At 48.8% G+C, this 18,277-nt stretch overlaps 1 protein-coding gene across 1 annotated transcript in view; it reads right to left on the bottom strand.

Annotated features, from left to right (window-relative positions):
- The window catches only part of LOC122397642 (twitchin), a 69,094-nt gene that overhangs the window by 13,477 nt on the left and 37,340 nt on the right, over window positions 1–18,277 (bottom strand). Inside the window, exons 50-85 of the mRNA XM_043396926.1 lie at window positions 14,952–15,077; window positions 14,745–14,889; window positions 14,516–14,655; window positions 14,297–14,441; window positions 14,081–14,222; window positions 13,878–14,002; window positions 13,454–13,807; window positions 13,182–13,388; window positions 12,789–13,097; window positions 12,115–12,705; window positions 11,716–12,021; window positions 11,337–11,639; window positions 10,953–11,237; window positions 10,544–10,855; window positions 10,177–10,479; window positions 9,815–10,096; window positions 9,423–9,722; window positions 9,034–9,336; window positions 8,359–8,946; window positions 7,972–8,274; window positions 7,596–7,897; window positions 7,233–7,512; window positions 6,851–7,156; window positions 6,505–6,779; window positions 6,120–6,426; window positions 5,159–6,040; window positions 4,783–5,082; window positions 4,428–4,709; window positions 4,047–4,346; window positions 3,668–3,970; window positions 2,925–3,383; window positions 2,712–2,834; window positions 1,750–2,637; window positions 1,360–1,662; window positions 408–1,289; window positions 71–326 (exon numbers count right to left, since the gene is read on the bottom strand). Coding sequence (XP_043252861.1) covers window positions 71–326; window positions 408–1,289; window positions 1,360–1,662; window positions 1,750–2,637; window positions 2,712–2,834; window positions 2,925–3,383; window positions 3,668–3,970; window positions 4,047–4,346; window positions 4,428–4,709; window positions 4,783–5,082; window positions 5,159–6,040; window positions 6,120–6,426; window positions 6,505–6,779; window positions 6,851–7,156; window positions 7,233–7,512; window positions 7,596–7,897; window positions 7,972–8,274; window positions 8,359–8,946; window positions 9,034–9,336; window positions 9,423–9,722; window positions 9,815–10,096; window positions 10,177–10,479; window positions 10,544–10,855; window positions 10,953–11,237; window positions 11,337–11,639; window positions 11,716–12,021; window positions 12,115–12,705; window positions 12,789–13,097; window positions 13,182–13,388; window positions 13,454–13,807; window positions 13,878–14,002; window positions 14,081–14,222; window positions 14,297–14,441; window positions 14,516–14,655; window positions 14,745–14,889; window positions 14,952–15,077 — 12,017 coding nt within the window. The remainder of the gene's footprint in view (window positions 1–70; window positions 327–407; window positions 1,290–1,359; window positions 1,663–1,749; window positions 2,638–2,711; window positions 2,835–2,924; window positions 3,384–3,667; window positions 3,971–4,046; window positions 4,347–4,427; window positions 4,710–4,782; window positions 5,083–5,158; window positions 6,041–6,119; window positions 6,427–6,504; window positions 6,780–6,850; window positions 7,157–7,232; window positions 7,513–7,595; window positions 7,898–7,971; window positions 8,275–8,358; window positions 8,947–9,033; window positions 9,337–9,422; window positions 9,723–9,814; window positions 10,097–10,176; window positions 10,480–10,543; window positions 10,856–10,952; window positions 11,238–11,336; window positions 11,640–11,715; window positions 12,022–12,114; window positions 12,706–12,788; window positions 13,098–13,181; window positions 13,389–13,453; window positions 13,808–13,877; window positions 14,003–14,080; window positions 14,223–14,296; window positions 14,442–14,515; window positions 14,656–14,744; window positions 14,890–14,951; window positions 15,078–18,277) is intronic.

Raw genomic sequence — 18,277 nt, 5'->3', positions numbered from 1 at the left:
AAACAAGTAGTTTCCATTCGATAATCGCCTTCCATCGAAGCAACCAATCGCAATATCGAACGAAAGTTACCTGAACTTTCCGTGTTCGTTCTCCAAAGTCAAAGCGTATCGACCAGTATCTGAGCGAACGGAGAACTGGATCTCGAAGGTGGTCTCTGTATTGGTAGTGTACATTTCGTGGCGAGAATCGGCCATGATTATCGCTCCGTCCAAGGTCCACGTGGCTGTAGGTTTGGGCGATGCCTGGATTGGAATGATGTAGCTGATCTTCTGTCCAGCTTTTACGACCAAGTCGCTCAATGCGTGAGGGTCGAATGATGGAGCAACTGTGCAAAGAACATTACAGTAGTATTATGGAGGATACGGTTCTGGATAAGTATATTTTAATCGATTGAAAATGCACTTACGGAATCGTGGTTTCGCGACTATAGGCAGGGAAGCTTCGGAAGGTTCGCTAGGGCCAGCCTTGTTGACGGCGATTACCCTAAACTCGTATTCCTGTCCCTCGACTAGGTCGGGGACCCTGACGCTCGGTTTGTTGCCCTCCACTTCTACGGCCTTCTCCCAACTTCCGAATCGCGGTTTCTTCTCGATGATGTATCCGGTGATTGGCGATCCACCGTCTTTCTTGGGCGGTGCCCATTCCAAGTCGATGTGATCCTTGTCCCAGTCGGTGGCGACCGGTGCTCCAGGTTTGTCCGGTTTGTCGTAAGGATCCTTGGCGGTGATGGTGTCCATGCCAGTGAGTGGCATAGACTCTCCTTGCTTGTTCACGGCACGCACGCGGAACTGGTAATCGTGTCCCTCGATCAGGTGATCCACGTGAGCGGAAGTCGACGTGGCCTCCGCCACCGGTACCCAGCGCATGTTCTCCGTGTCCATCTTCTCCACTTGGTAATACTGGATCTCTGAACCACCGTCGTCTTTCGGTGGTCGCCATTTCAGGTTGCAGCCGTTCTTCGTTATGCCATCGATCTTTAACGGTCCTTCCGGCGGCGATGGTACGTCCAGGACGTTCACGTTCAGAGTGGCGACGTCCCTACCGTTGATGTTCTTCGCTTCTAGCGTGTAGACGCCGGAATCCGAACGTCTGGCTTCCATCACGCGGACCTTCGTGTTATAGTCCTCGTTCGTGATCTTAATACGCTCGTTCGCCATCACCACCGAGCCCTTCAACGTCCACGTTTTGCTCGGAGGCGGCTCGCCGATCACTGGAACGTCGAAGTCGTAGAAACCACCCGCCTTCACTTTCACGTCCAGCATGTACTTCCTGTCGATCTTTGGTGGAACTGAAAATGGAGTTTTCGATAGTTTACAACGATCTAGCTTCATATAAAGTTTTACCATGTAAGAACTTACGGTTCTTGGGTCGCGCCAAGTGCGACTTGGAAGCGTCCGAGGGTTCGCCGGGACCAGCTTTGTTGACTGCCCTGACGCGGAATTCGTAGTGGGTGCCTTCGACGAGGTCGTTGACCCTTCCGCGGTTCACGTCGCCCTCAACTTCCGCGCACTTCTCCCAACTCGGGCTATATTTGTCTCGTTTCTCTATTATGTAACCGGTAATGGGTGAACCACCGTCCTCGTGAGGACGATCCCATTGGAGCTCGACGAAGTCCGTGTCGTAGTCGCTGACGGTTGGTGTGCCAGGCTTTCCTGGTTCGTCTGGAAACAATAATTGATCATTTATTTTATGCAGTCCAAAGTCTAGAGATTACCAAGCTAATAGAACATCAATTAGATTTCACCCACCGAATGGATTTTTCGCCTCGACGCTTTGCATCGCCGCGAGCGGCTCCGATTTGCCTTGCTTGTTAACAGCCCTGACCCTGAATTTGTACTTGTGACCCGGAGTAAGACCTTCCACGTCGAGAGACGTGGCTGGTCCGTCGGTTTCTCCAGCAGGTACCCAGCGTCCGGTTATTTCGTCCATCTTCTCCACGACGTACTTATCGATTGGCTGCCCGCCATCGTCTTCCGGTGGTTTCCAGTTCAATTTGCATCCTTCAGCGTGCACGTCGGAGGCTCTGAGCGGTCCCTGAGGCGGACTAGGCTTGTCCAAGACGGTCACCTTGACGATCTCCTCGTCGGTACCGTTTATGTTCTCAGCAGTGAGCACGTATTTGCCAGAGTCTGCTCTGGTGGCATTTCTGACGCTCAAAGTTGTATTGTAGTCCACGTGCTTCACCTTGATACGGTCCGTGGGCCTGACCTCTCGTTTGTTCAGAGTCCATCTCGTGGTTGGCGGTGGCTCGCCGGTAACCTTCACGTCGTAGCTGAAGTTCTGACCAGCCTTGATTCTGACCTCCACCAAGTTCGTACGGTCGATCCTGGGCGCTTGGTTTCGCGGCTTGGCAATGATCGTTGGCGTCGGATCCGATGGCTCGCCGGGGCCAGCTTTGTTCACAGCTCGTACACGGAATTCGTACGGTTGGCCTTCTATTAAGTCGGGGACAGTGGCGGATGTCTCGTCCGCCGGTACTTCGATGGCTTTCTCCCATTCGCCGTATTTATCTTTCTTCTCGATTATGTAGCTGGTAACCGGTGATCCTCCATCGTTTGTAGGCGGGGTCCAAGCCAGGTCGACGTGGTCCTTGTCCCAGTCGGTGGCTCGGAGATCACCCGGCTTGCCCGGTTCGTCTGTAACGTTCAAACGATCGTTTTGACCAACCACTCAAACTGGGGAACTTGTTATCCGTAGTTTTCCGACTTACCGAATGGATTCTTGGCTAGAATAGCTTGCTCCGCCTCCAAGGGCTTCGACTCTCCCTCTGCGTTCACTGCGCTAACGCGGAACAAGTATTCCTTGCCCGGTGTCAGTCCAGTCACCTCCAAGTCTACGCAAACACAAAAGTTTTACTCATCTGTTACGAAACATCAACTACGTGCATCTTTAAATCTTATCTGTGAGAAAGGATTGGACTTACTAGGTTCGGTGGATCGGCCACACGAGACCCAACATCCAGTCTCCGGGTCCAACTTTTCCACCTGATAGTATTCGATAGGGGTGCCTCCGTCGTCTTTCGGCCTCTTCCATTTCAGTTTGCATCCTTCGTTGTGAACGTCCGAGACTTGCAACGGTCCTTCCGGTGGCATCGGTTTGTCCGTGACGACGACCTGTACGGTCACCGAATCCCTTCCGGACGAATTGATGGCAGTGACCGTGTAATCGCCGCTGTCGTCGCGAGACACTGGACGAATACTGAACTTGGTGCTGTACTCCGTGTTGTCGATCTGCACTTTTCTGTCGGAGTGCAGTGGTATCGCGCCGTATCGCCAATCGATGTGTGGTGGCGGTTCACCGATCACGTTTGCATCGAATCTCAGCAACGATCCGGCCGACAGAGTGACATCCCGCAGATTACGTCGATCGATCTTGGGTGCCACTGAAACAATACAATTTATACGTGATCGAACGATCAATAGGTGCCAAAATCGGACTATTTATAGAGCGTTTGGTGCAGTACCATTGCGAACAGATTCGTACAAAGTATGTGCGATATATTTGCGACGAGGATACGCTCTTGTTTCGTGTCAGGGATACGATATGATAATGAAAAACAATTGGATCGACGCCATGGACGTTATAAATTACGTTCTTTGCAACTTGGTGTTATGAGATGCGATTCTACCGTTCGATTTAAACAGTTAAACGTTTAAAACTGCTTACAAAATCGTGGTTTAGCCGTGAATGTCTTGCTGGAGTCGCCAGGCTCTGATTGGCCGGCCTTGTTCACAGCAATCACACGGAACAGGTAATCATTGCCCTCGATGAGACCGTGGACGATAGCCCTGGTAGATGGTGTCTCGATTTCCAGAGCTTTCTCCCACATCGTGCTGTATTTGTCTTTCTTCTCGACAATGTATCCGGTAATTGGTGATCCTCCGTCGCTGACCGGTTCCTTCCAATTCAGTTCAACCTGATTGGCGGTCCAATCGACCGGTTCCGGTGCTCCCGGAGGGCTTGGGACGGCTGAAGGAATATTTCAAAGTTACACACACCTTCGTACGATTTAAACGTTCATTTTGTCTACTTTATAAATACGTACTGAACGGATCCTTGGCCACGATCGAGCTGAAAGTCTCCAGAGGCTCCGACTCTCCTTCCTTGTTAAGCGCCTTCACTCTGAACTTGTACTCGTGTCCAGGTGTCAGTCCTTCTACTTTCATCTCCGGCCCTGTAGTCTTGCCAACTGGTAACCAGACGCCAGTGTCTGGATCGAACTTCTCCACGAGGTATCCCTCGATAGGTTCCCCGCCATCGTCTTTCGGTTTGTTCCACTTCAGTTTGCATCCCTCTTTGTGGATGTCCGACACTTCGAGCGGGCCCTCGGGTTTGCCAGGCTTGGCTGTAAACAATTCATGATTCCAGGACCGCTGTCTTATGAAATAACGTCTTCGTGGAAGCTAGGAAACGGGGGAATACTTACAGACAACGGTGACTTCAACCTCGGCGGTGTCAGAACCGTGCTGATTCACCGCCGTGATCTTGTATATACCGCTGTCCTTGCGCTCGGGTTTGTCATTATAGAACTTGCTGTTGTACGGAACATTCTGAATACGACGGAAAGTCGTCACCTGAATGCTCTTGTTGTTGAGCACCCAGGTGACGTCCGGTGGCGGTTCACCGATGATCTTAACGTCGAAGTGGAATCCTTCGTTCTCGCGTACCGTAATGTCGCGCAAGTTCTTTCGGTCGATCTTCGGTGGAACTGTGACCGAACAAAAATTGTTAGTTATCAAGTACTTCTTTATCGAGAAGTATACTCAAATAATAGTCCTTACGTCGTCTACTCTTGGCTGTGATGGGTTTGCTGGTGTCCGATGGTTCACCAGGACCAGCGGCGTTGATGGCCTTGACGCGGAACTCGTACTCGACGCCCTCGTCGAGATTGTCGACGCGTCCCTTGCACTCAGGTCCGGTTTCGAGAGCCTTTATCCATCGCGGACTGTCTTTTTCGCGCTTCTCGATCACGTATCCGGTGATTGGAGATCCACCATCGCTCAATGGTGGAGTCCATCTTAGGTCTATATGATCCTTGTCCCAATCGGTTGCCTCTGGGCGGCCAGGCGGGCCTGGTTCGTCTACAAAAAGATACAACAATTAATCCACCGTTCGAAACACAGAAGCTTCGATCGAGCGAAAGAACTTGACGCTAACCAAATGGATTCTTCGCCACGATTCCATGATCCGTCTCCAAGGGTTCCGATTCGCCCTCCGCGTTCACGGCGGAAACTCGGAATTTGTATTCTTGGCCAGGCGCCAGATTCTCCACGACCATGTTGGGTTCCTTCGTTCGTCCCACGGGTATCCACCTTCCCGTCTCCGTGTCCATTTTCTCGACCACGTAGTGATCCAATGGCGTGCCACCGTCGTCCAACGGTGGGTTCCATTTCAGGGTGCATCCCTCCTTGTGCACGTCGGACACTTTCAAAGGACCTTCCGGTTTGCCCGGCTTGTCCAGCACCAAAACTTCGATCGAAGCTTCGTCCTTTCCGGAGCTGTTCTCTGCTTTCAGGGTCAAAGTGCCGCAGTGAGCTCTGGAGGTCGACGACACTATGAATTTCGTCCTGTAATCTTCCAGCTCGATCGTCAGAACGCCACCAGACTCCTGCTTGGCTTTGTTGAGGTACCACGTTTTCGTCGGTGGCGGTTCACCGGACACTTTCACGTCCAGACGGATGTGGTTTCCGGCTTTGAGCGTGATGTCCTTCAAGTTCGTGCGATCGATCTTCGGCGCTGCGTAGCGATCCTTGGCGACCAAGCTGTCGCTAGGCTCGCTAGGCTTGCTCTGTCCACCTTTGTTCACCGCCTTCACGCGGAATTGGTACTTCTGTCCTTCCACCAGATCCTCTACACGGCCCTCCGTTTTGTTTCCAGGAACTTCAGCCGCCTTCTGCCATTTACCGTATTGATCTTTCTTCTCGATTATGTACTTCTCGATCGGTGCTCCACCGTCGTTCTTTGGAGCTTTCCATTTCAGGTCCACGTGGTGTTTGGACCAGTCTTTCAGATCTGGCTTGCTGGGCGCGTCGGGCTCGGCTGCAATTTTAAACACACGATAAATATTGAGGGGAAACTTGTCTATCTTCCAAGTACGAAGACTTCTAATTATACTCACTGTAAGGATTCTTTGCTGTGGTGGGGATAGCCGTTTCCAAGGGCTCGGATTCGCCCTCAGAATTGACAGCCTTCACTCGGAACAGATAGTCCTTGCCTTCGTTGAGACCAGTAACGTCCGCTTCCGGAGTTTTGCTCGTGGCACAGGGCACCCACCTTCCTGTATCCACGTCCATCCTTTCGACCACGTAGTGATCTATTGGCTCACCGCCATCGTCGTCCGGTTTGTCCCATTTCAATTTGCATCCCTCTGCAGTCACGTCCGACACTTCGAGCGGACCTTTCGGTTTGCTGGGTTTGCTCAACACCTGAAGTCGTCAACGAGAGGATGTAGATTGAGACAAATTAAAAAATAAACATTAATTTAATTAAGAAATAAAACCTACCTGGATCTCAACGTCCACTTGGTCGGTGCCACTGTCGTTCTTGGCGATAACCGTGTACGTTCCAGTATCGGATCTCTGGCATTTGGTTATTATGAATGTGGTGTGGTACTCTTCGTTCTCGATCTTGAGTCGTTCCATGCTCTTCAGCACGGTGTCTTTGAGCATCCACGTGATGGCTGGTGGCGGTTCACCTTGCACGTCCGCCTCCATTCGTAGCATCTGTCCCACTCGCATGACTTTCTTCTGTAGATTTTTGCGGTCGATGCGTGGAGCCACTGAGCGTACAAAGATCATTGATCACAGTGTTCCAGATACCAGTAGTAAAAAATAAAATATTTCCACTTACAGAACCGTGGTTTGGCGACAACGCTCTTCGAAGTGTCGCTAGGTTCCCCAGGTCCTGCTCTGTTCACCGCGACCACTCTGAACTCGTACTCGTGACCTTCCTCGATACCATCGGTGACCTTGGCGACGTTGCGATCTCCCAGAACCTTTGCAACGTCTATCCACTGCCTTCCTTCCTTGTCTCTCATCTGGATAATGTACTTCTCGATGGGCGCACCGCCGTCGTCCTTGGGTGGCGTCCATTCGAGATCGACAAAGTCCTTGTCCCAGTTCTTAATTTCTGGACGTCCAGGCTTGCCAGGTTCGTCTGAAAAGATCGCGTTCGTTAGCCATTGCTCGATGTTCCCATAACACAAAGATATAATACACGAATTGATGAGTACCGAATGGATTCTTGGCTACGATAGACTTCTCCGTTTCCAGTTCGTCGGATTCACCCTCTCTGTTCACCGCCTTCACACGGAACTTGTAGGGTTTGCCCTCCTGGAGGCCGGTCACCGTGACTTCCGGTTCTACGGACTTTGCACACGGTATCCATTGTCCAGTCAGAGGATCCAACTTCTCGATTTCGTAGTATTCGATCGGCACACCACCGTCATCGTCCGGTTTCTCCCACTTCAGTTTGCAACCGTGCTTGTTCACGTCGGACACTTCCAGAGGACCCTGCGCGATAATTTTATATTTGATTTTGTTCTAATTTCCCTTTGTTCAAATGGACTAACGACAGAAACATTTTGAGGACATACCTTAGGCTTGGTCGGTTTACCGATGACCAGTATTTCGACGTCAGCCTTGTCTTCGCCCACTTCGTTCTTCGCATGGATGGTGTACTTTCCGGTGTGAACTCGTTTGGCTTTCAACATGACAAATTTGGTATTGTAATCGATGTTATCGATACGTATCGTGTCGTCGGACACGAGTTCTTTGTCTTGGATGAACCAGGTCACGCTTGGGGGAGGTTCTCCGATGATGTTTACATCTAGGGTCATCGTCAGGCCAACTTTCACCGTTATTGGTTGCAGATTGGTGCGGTCGATGAATGGTTTCACTGCAAAATTACCAATTACACGTTTACAATAGGGTTGTAACAATGCCAAATACTCTGATCGAGCTGATACTCACACCAACGAGCCTTGGCAGTGTGGGGGTTGGTAGGCTCGCTAGGTTCTCCAGGACCAGCTTTATTAACGGCCCTGACTCTGAACTGATACTGATTTCCTTCTACCAATCTGGTTACAGTTCCAACACATTTCGGCCCTTCGACTTCTGCGGCCTTCACGTAAGTTGTTCCAAGTTTATCTTTCATTTCGATAATGTATCCGCTGATGGGTGCACCACCATCTCTTATGGGCGGTTCCCACTTAAGTTTGACCATGTTCTCCGACCAGTCGACGATCTCCGGCAGGCCAGGAGCGGCAGGTACATCTGGAATAAAATATCAACGCGTGAAAGCCTCGAATCTCTAAAATCGTTGTTTCTTTTAAGCAGAGAATGTTTGAAATCACGCACCATATGGATTTTTAGCGACGATAGCAGCGTCCGTCTGCAGAGGTTCCGATTCGCCCTCCTCGTTCACCGCCTTTATACGGAATTCATACTTGTGTCCAGGTTCCAAACCGGTGATCGTGTGCTCCGTTTTCTCAGGATCGATGATACCAGCGGGTACCCAACGACCAGTGGTCGCGTCCATCTTCTCGATCACATAGCTGGACAGAGGCAAACCGCCATCGTCTTTCGGTTTGTTCCATTTCAGCTTGCATCCCTCTTTGTGGACGTCCGTCACCTCCAGCGGACCCTCGGGCTTTCCAGGCCTGTCGAGGATGGTTATCTCGACGTCAGCCTCGTCCTGACCGGAATCGTTCACCGCTTTGATGGTGTATTTGCCGCTGTACTTGCGACTGGTATCGGTCAGGTGGATCTTTGTCAGATAATCTTCGTTGTCGATCTTGACGTTCGCTCCGGTTTGCAGAACCGCGCCAGCGAAGTTCCAAGTGACGGTTGGTGGCGGTTCACCTTCGACGTCAACCTCCAGTCGCACCGATTGACCTGCTCTCACCTTTATGGGCTGCAGTTTGTCGCGGTTGATGTGTGGTTTCACTGAATCGAACAAACACATTGATATTTAATCGATTCTCAACGAAGGGAGTCTTAAAAAAAATGCAATTATTAATTGAAAATACTTACAGTATCGTGCCTTGGCGACGTGTGGCTTGGTCGAATCGCTAGGCTCCGATGGTCCAGCCTTGTTAACAGCGCGAACACGGAATTGGTAAACCGAGCCCTTTTTCAGACCGGTAACCCGACCTTTCGGTTGCGGCGAATCGGTCACCGTGGCTTCCTGCCATTGTGTGGACGGTTTCTCTTTCATTTCGATAATGTAACCCGTAATGGCCGCGCCTCCAGTGTTTTTCGGTGGTTCCCACTTCAGATCGACGCGGTCCACGTCCCAATCCTCGAATTCTGGTACACCAGGCTTACTGGCTACGTCTGCGATCATTCACCATTACAATTTTCATACCATCCAAGATGCATTTTCTGTATTTAACATGTCGAACACACGAGGAATAGCTTACCATAAGGATTCTTTGCAAGAGTCGTGCTGTCGGTGACCAGTGGTTCGGATTCACCCTCTTCGTTGATGGCTTTCACCCTGAATTCGTACTCGTGGCCTTCCTGGAGACCTTTGATGTCCATTTCGGTGTCCGAGGTTCGTCCAACCGGTACCCATCTTCCAGTGGCCTTGTCGAGTTTCTCGACTTGGTAGCCGGTAACGGGTTTGCCACCGTCGTCTTCCGGTTTGCCCCATTTGAGCTTGCAGCCGCCCTTCGTCACGTCCGATACCTTCAGAGGACCCTTTGGTTTTCCAGGAGCCGCTGTTCACGAAAGAAAACATTAATAGTTTCAACCATCAACGATATAAAACCCAGGAACGAAGTGAAATATTTCTGAATACTTGGAAACTTACAAAGTATCGTGACCTCGACTTCGGCCTCGTCCTCGCCATGAGGATTCACAGCCTTGATTTTCCACACTCCGGTGTTTTTACGGACGCAATCGCTAATAGTAATCTTGGTGTTATAGTCGACGTTAACGATCTCGATATTTTCACCGGACTTGACCGCCATATTGGCGTGGTACCATGTGATTTCTGGAGGCGGTTCACCCTTCACATCCACGTCGTATTTGATCATCTTGCCAGCCCGTACAGTGATGGGTTTCAAGTTTGTACGATCGATCCTCGGTTTCACTGAAAGAAACGAACGCGATCATGAATTTTTAACGAGAAATCACTGAGATATCGTATAAACATAGAAAATAATTGCTCACGAGCTTTGTGCTTGCATATCTGCATTCTCGACGCGTCTGACGGCGGAGACTGTCCAGCTTTGTTCACAGCGATAATTCTGAACTGATACTCTCCTCGTTCCTTCAAGTCGGCCACTTTAGCTTCGAGCTGGTTACCAGGAACCTCCATCGCTTTCTCCCAATCCGGCTTATAGCGATCTTTCTTTTCGATTATGTACTTTTCGATCGGCGCTCCGCCATCGAAATCAGGAGGAGTCCACTTCAAGCTTATGGACTCGTTGTCGTAATCGGTGATCTCTGGTGTTCCAGGTTTGTGGGGCTCGTCTGTAAATTACAAGTAGATTTACTCGATAAGCAGCTCTTACAAACGAAGATTCCATCAACCTACCAAATGGATTTTTAGCGATGATCGGGCGTTCGCTCTCGAGAGGCTCGGAATCGCCCTCGTCGTTAACCGCGGTGACGCGGAATTTGTACTCGCTGCCAGGATTCAATCCAGTCACCTCGAACTCCGTCAACGGCGAGTTTCCAGGGACCTTTCCCACTCTGACCCATTTGCCCGTCTTCGTGTCCAGCTTCTCGATTTCGTACTCCTTGATCGGTACACCGCCATCGTCTTCCGGTTTCTCCCATTTCACTTTGGCCGATGTGGCGGTCACGTCCGTCACTTGCAACGGTCCCTTAGGCGCGTCCGGCTTTCCTGGAGAACGAACAACGACATACAAATTTCTGAATCGATCATATTCCCTAAAATAATCTATAAAAATAAAGTAATGTACAAAAACTTGATCTATTACCGAGAACCGTGAGTTCCACAGTCTCCTCGTCCTTGCCATTGGCGTTCTCAGCGATGAGGGTGTACTTTCCAGTGTCCTTGCGCATCGCGTTCACTATCGTGAAGTCTGTGTGATAATCGACGTTCTCGATCTTGATCCGTTCGGTGTTGGTCAGGGGGATGTTGTCCCTCCAAATCCATTTGACTTCTGGTGGCGGTTCACCGGTGATGTCGACCGACCACTTATGCGTGCGACCAGCTTTTATGATTATCGATTTGAAGTTGCTCCTGTCGATCCTCGGTTTCACTGAAACATAGTACGAATTATCGTTTCATTGACCGTTTATAGACTCCAGGCTTAAAGATTGGTCTTAAAGATCGATGCGCTGCTAATTTATAGACTTACGATTCTTGTGCTTGCAAAGATGGTTGTCCGTGGGCTCGCTGGGCTGGCCAGGGCCCGCTTTGTTGTGGGCGCGGACTCGGAACTGATAAATCATCTTCTCTTTCAAACCCTCCACCTTCGCCTCCGGGTTAGCATCGGCAGTTTTCGTTACTTCGACCCAATCCACCGCAAATTTGTCCTTCATCTCGACGGTATAGTGAGTGATCGGTCTTCCACCGTCGGTCTCTGGCTTCTCCCACTTCAGGGACACGCTGACGTTGTCGTAGTCAAATATTTCCGGCTTGCTAGGCTTGCCAGGCTCGTCTGATAATAGAACAGGTTAATTGTTATCAATCCTCGTCATAACTCGATTCAAGATGAATCGGTGCAAGAGGATTACCGTAAGGATTCTTGGCAAGGATGGGTTCATCCACCTCTAATGGCTCGGACTCGCCCTCCTTGTTGACTGCCTTTACCCTGAACTTGTACTTCTTCTTGGGAGTCAGGCCGCTGAAGGTGAAGTTGTCTTCATTGGGTCCAACCTCTCCAGCGGGAACCCATCGTCCTGTGTCCATGTCCATTTTCTCCAGAACGTACCCAGTAATTTCTGTACCTCCATCGTCCGCGGGTTTCTGCCATTTTACTTTCACATGGTCGGAACGCACCTCCTCCACTTTCAGCGGTCCGGTTGGTTTCGCCGGTTTGTCTATAAAATTTTACAGCCACGAACGTGTCACAATACTTTCCAACAAGCTTTGTTCCTTCCAAAAGATTGAAGTTGTTAAATAAATGATCTTACCTAGAACAACAACGTCAGCGATGCTCTCACAGGTGCCTGAGCTGTTCGATAGAACCAGTTTGTACTTTCCGGAATCCGGTCTGGTGGTCTTCCTCACCGTGAGGACAGTGTTCCTCTCGTATTTGTCGATCGTGATCCTTTCAGCGGAGTCTTGGACGAGCTCCTTGTCTCCCAGGAACCAATGCACTTCCGGTTCTGGTTCGCCAGCGTACTTAATATCGTATTTGATAACTTGGCTCTTCTTCACTATGAGATTGGTCAGACCATCGCCAACGATGTACGGCTTGACGAATCGGCTCTTGGCTATGATCGGTTTCGTGGCGTCGGAAGGTTCGCCAGGACCGGCTTTGTTCACGGCTCTGATCCTGAATTCGTATTGGGTGCCCTCCTTGAGACCATCGATGGTCGCCTCGGTCACGTCACCCTCGATCTCTTTGCCCTTCACCCATTCCTTGCCGAACTTTTCTTTGTATTCGATTATGTAGCCCGTGATCGGTGCTCCGCCATCGTTCTCCGGCTTCGTCCACTTCAGGTCCGCGTGATCTTTGTCCCAGTCGGTGACGTCCACGTTCGTGGGCTTACCTGGCTCGTCTGTTGAATGGAATACAAGTAATCGTGTTGTTAATCGTACTTGAATTAATATTTTCGAGTCCACGAGTGTCTGTTTTACGTACCCCATGGATCTTTCGCGAGGACCGGTTTGGCGAACATGGCCGGCTCGCTGGAACCTAATTTGTTCACTGCTCTTATACGGAATTTGTACTCCTTCTTCGCGATCAGATCCTGAACTTTGTAGACACACTTCTCTCCCGGCATCACTTCGCCAACGCTGTCCCATTGCGACTTCAAGCTGAGATCGAGACGTTCGATCACGTACTTGGTGATCGGTGATCCACCGTCGTCCTTGGAAGGTTTGAAGGACACCACGCAGGAGTTTTGGAAGATCTCGTTCACGTCGACGTCCGTGGGTGGTGACGGTACGTCTGATCGAGAGTTAGAGAAATTGGTCATTCGTTGATCTATAAAGAAAGTGTTTTTTCACATGGAAATTACGCGAAAATGATTACCTTGCATGTTGACGTTCACATCCTTGACTTCCTCGCCTTGGTTGTTGCCAATCTTCACTTGATACATGCCGGATTGATCGCGAGATGGTTTCTTGATCTTGAAAGTGATCTTATCCTCGCCTACGACCACCTCGACTTCCTTCAACGGCAACGGTTTGCCATCTTTCATCAGTTTGGCTTCTACCTGGCTCTGTTTCGTGCCCTCGACTGGAAAAGCAAAGACAAGCATCGTTTAAATTTGTTCACAAAGTGTACAAGAATGTTAAACTTACTCTTGAAGGGAACAACGAATACGAGTGGTGCGCTGCAAGGACCTTCGACCTTGTCCGGAACCTCGACGATAGGTTTACTCTCGCCCTTCTTGACGGTGAGTTTGCAGCTGCTCGATAGCTGTCCACTCTCGCAGGTGATCTCACCATCGTCGGTCATTTCCACGTTGTTGAAGACCAGTTGGTGTTTTCCACCGCCCAAATTCTTGATCTCTATTCGCTCGTTGGCCACGATTGGCTCACCATTGAACTTCCACTCGGCTGGAGCAGTTTGATCTTGAAGTTCCACGTCGAGCACCAACTTTTCTCTTTCCACGGCCACGGTATCCTTCAACTTCTTGTTGAAGCGATTCGCGTCTGAAATATCCGATTAATTGGTTGAAGGATGGGTTGATAAATTGATCGAAATCACTTCCGGTTAACTCACAATTTATGATTATTTCTGCCTCGGTCTTGTCGGCGTTGCTCACGCAGGAGTAGAGGCCAGCATCAGTGACTTTCACATCCTTGATGATGAGCTTCCTCTTCCTGCCTTCTTCCTTGATTTGTACCCTGCGAGATAATCACATTGTACGTGAGAAATTTTAGACAGAGTGCTTGGGAACTAAAGGAGACTCTTTCTAAATTTACCTCTTGTCGGGAACGATCTCTTGGTCACCCTTGAACCATTTCACCTCGCCACCTGCGTCATCTAACTGGCAGGACAGGGTTAGAGTCTCCTTTTCTACCAATTGCTGGTGCTTCAGCACCTTGACGAACTTGTAAGGATACTCTGCAAAAGCAAACAGGTATTTTACGACCCTAAAAAGCGCAGTGCACGCGTCACAAATTTCTAGGAGAACGTACCAACGACAGTGAGGACCGTCTCAGTCTTGTCGGTCTGTTTGTTAATTTTACAAATATATTCGCCGCTGTCCTCGAGCGTGGCACTCTTTATAGTCAGTCTGCAAACGCCAGACATGTCCTTCGACATGCTGTACATGTCGCCCTCCTGGAAGAAACGATCCACCGTTCGTCACAGTACTTGACATTACGTTAAACTATTTGTGGGATTAGGATAATTACTTCGAGCTTCGTTTTTCCTTTGTACCACGAGACTTGGGCCAAATTGGAGCTGACAGTACACTCCATGAGTACTTCGTGTTTGGTGAAACCGCTCGTCTTCTTCGAAAGCGGTTTGGTGAACGTGTAGGTTGGATCCGGTTCTGGATAACAGAGAGATGGATTGTTGGTACATCACGGATGTCAAAAATATGTAAGAATTCATTAAAAAAAGTGGAGTATGAACTCCAACCTTCGACATTGAGGAAACCGGTGCTCGTAATTCCTGAAATTTCGATACTGTATTTGCCGGTATCCTCGACCTTGGGATTCAGAATGATGAGCTGGTAGCAATCCTCTTCGTTCTTGAATTTGTACTTGGCCGAAGGGAACAGTTCCTGAAAGAAACGCGGTGATAGAATCGATAATGAATAGTGTGCATGAGATTTTGATCACTTACGTCTTTTCGGAAGAACCATTTCGGTTTGCAGTTCGGTTTCGTGAAATTCGCCTCGAAGACGACCTTTTTGTCTTTGCCCTCCTTGGCATACTGGTCCACCAGCGGTTTCAGGAAGCTCTCTGGTTTCTGCGAATAAAACGGGCCCCGTTAATCGAGGATCTATCGCGAATGCTTCAACCGTTTTACATCCAGTAATGCTGTCAACAACGACAGCGTCGCTAGGCATACAAGGAAGAAGAGTTAGAAGATATTGAAAAAATCGAAGGCGATCGTGGTCAAAAGAATCAGCCACAAATGTTTCTCGTCCCAGGCGTGGGGACAAAATTCGTAACAAAATTCGTCGGTAAAAAAAAAAGCGGACAAAAAATATAATCGGTCGACGAAGAGACGAGCTTTCCGACGGCTACCAAAAATCGCTTCGATGGCGTCGAGGACGACTGCGATTCGAACGATCTAACAAAAACCTCGGAGCGTGAAAAAAAATCAATGGTAACAAAAATAGTTCCATCTCGATAGACGCCGAGGAGGATGCGACTCGCCACGATCAAGATTACGAGAGAGAACAGATTCGACAGAGGTTCGAAGCTTTGGTTTATAGAGACACCGTTCGTAGGCACAGCTTTTAGGAAAGAATTCAGAACAGACGAAGAGCATGAGTGAAAAAAATTAAAAAACAGAGGGTAGGATGTAGAGAGAGAGTTACTGTGGTACGGCCCGCTAAAAAACGACGATTTTTTAACCGATTCGATCGTTTTATCTTAACGTAATGATTAAAAAATAGTAAATAGACAAAATTAAAATTTCAAAGGGAACCTTGAGCTCTTCTTTAGTTCTCCTTTGGTAAAATGATCGAGTCGATGGAAAGATCGTGTGTGGGGGGGGCCGTAAGATTCACGAGTCGACTGGTCAGCGGAGGTGTTACATTGATAGCGCGTTGAGATCCACCGGAAGGAGATGCACAGAGAGAGAGCAGAGAGTGTTCGATACTCTCGTGGAAAGAATTTTAGTCGACAGATCGAGATTGAATAGTACTGATAGAGAGCGAGAAAGTGACAGAGTGAAAAAAATTCGTGAGATTATATAGCATGGTGTCGAGGAATACGAGATCCAACCTCCGTCTTCGTGAAATGGTGCAGGGTCGGCCAGTCGGGAATTAATTCGGCCAGAGAGGGTCTACGAGATCCACTACTCTATAAAACAACAAAATTCGTCTGCGGTCACAGGTCTGATCGAAAATTATCGGCTACGTTTCTTCGTTATGCGTGTCCGATCGCAAGCAAAACTAAGCACAATAAACACACGTACGTATACCTTTCACGTTTCAACAGAAACAATGTTTGTTTTAATGTATGTTGCGTTGGAGTTTAGCGATTGCTCGTGTAAAGGTATCCGCGCGGATATTAATGTAAATGTTTCCAACGGTGGGTGGTGGCGGAGGGTGGGTGGTTGGGGGAGGGTGAGGATTTGAGAAGCCGAGTTCTTCTAAGAAAACAAAGCGCAGGCCAAAAGCAGGTTTCAAGTATTTCAGAAATCAAATGGATCGCGAGAATTTCGTCGTCGGCACAGCAACCCGAAGCAAAGAAGCTACAAACGCGACGGGAAAATCTCGCGATCGTTGCGCTGTTGAACGCAAACAGTATGCATTCTATCGATCAGAGGACTAATTGGAAACCAAAGTTACGTGTATCTTCATCGGATTACATCCTTCGTCGGATCGATGTAATCGTTCTATTGAAAAAATAAAGAAACTTCCCTTTTTGCGAGACTGTTTTTGTGAACATGTGCTAGTAATTACTGAAGCCTTGCGGGACGGAAGTGTAGGCGTTTTATTCTCTCCTTCGAAGCTTTTAACCCTTTGGGGACGCGACACGCGATGACAAATCGAATCTTCGAGGCGCGTACAATGAATCCAGGGACGTTTGGTTGCGTATGGGAAACCGTTGTGAATAAAAGTAGTGGCGTGGATGTACCAACATGGTGTCATGAGTGTTTCTAATGCTACTGTTGTTAGAGGCGAGCCCGTTCATCTTCGTTTCGGTTTTCTCTACTAACAAATACAGCAACGTGGACGAAATTTCAGCCGTTCGTCCATCGCAGAGTGCGTATCGCCCAAGGGGTTAAAGTGGAATCTAGCGCGTGGAATCAAGAAAACGTTGCTAAAGATATTTCGCGAACCTTCTCTTTGACCGTCGTCGCTAGTATCGGCCAGTCGGCGATTAGCTCCTGCAAACTTGGCCTGCGCTGAATGTCGAAGACGTCCTGCATGCCCGGCACACACACACGTCCACGTTAGTGCCACAGTTATATACGACCAGCGATATCGAATTTTGGATGACCCCGATTTCCTCCAAGCTACCTTCCAATTCGACCCTCTACAACCCTGTGTGGACCCTAATTCAATCCTATCGATACATTTGAATCTTGGTAGGTCAAGGAACGATCTGTTTATCCGATTGTTTTGTTTTCAGAAGTGAAACGCGATCCAGGTTGTAGAGGGTCAAGGTAACTTCCACTTAGCAAATTGCCGGTCCGTTTCTAGCACGTCGAGCAATTAAACTTTATACTATAAATATAGAAAATACGTTCCCCGTGCTAGAATCGAACGCCGTTTGAATTCGTATCGAGGCCATCCGTGTTACAACATTTAACATTTAGAGATAATGCTTGCTGCCAACAGTCCGTGCGGGTTACACACAATTTACTGACGCATAGCCGAGCGAATCTAATGCATACCACCAGTTAATAAATCTTATTTTTGAACAGTGATTTCTATTCGATACGGTTCGTTATCTCCATGCATTTGTTAACGATGATCGTTCATCGATGAGAGTATTCGTTAATTTTTTGGTTAATGAATAAATTGGTTAATGAAGATTAACGATTACATGAATATACGCGGTACGAGTGAACCGTGATACGATCTTGAGTGCAGCATTAGCTCTAAACTAACGTGTGTACATGTGACAATTGTGTTTTACATGTGCCTGCGTAAATTAGAGAGGAATCGGTCGGTCTTGTCGTCGAATTTCAATGTTTCGGAACTGGTCGGTCCAGTATACGTCGATTATACGTTTCTGTGTACGACAAGCCCTCGAGTTACGCCGCTGGAACTTTTCTTTCCTCGTAATAAAATTGATCGTGCAAGTCGAGGGCCCACCGTACCGATTGTGTTCATCTTTCCGCAATTTTTTCCCGATCGATGCGTATCTTTCCATCGCGCGAAATGAACGAACGATCGTCGACGATCGCGAAAATTGCAGAAAGTCGAGGGTACATCGTGCGTCCGAGTGGTGAGAGTCAGAGTCGGATTGGGAGATATCTACGGG

The sequence above is a fragment of the Colletes gigas genome, unplaced genomic scaffold (genome assembly GCF_013123115.1).
Source record: "Colletes gigas isolate AHSC1104 unplaced genomic scaffold, ASM1312311v1 Colletes_gigas_Sc00010, whole genome shotgun sequence".
Taxonomy (NCBI): domain Eukaryota; kingdom Metazoa; phylum Arthropoda; class Insecta; order Hymenoptera; family Colletidae; genus Colletes; species Colletes gigas.
Note: the sequence above shows the minus strand (reverse complement) of the source record. Positions and strands in the feature narration are given on the sequence as shown.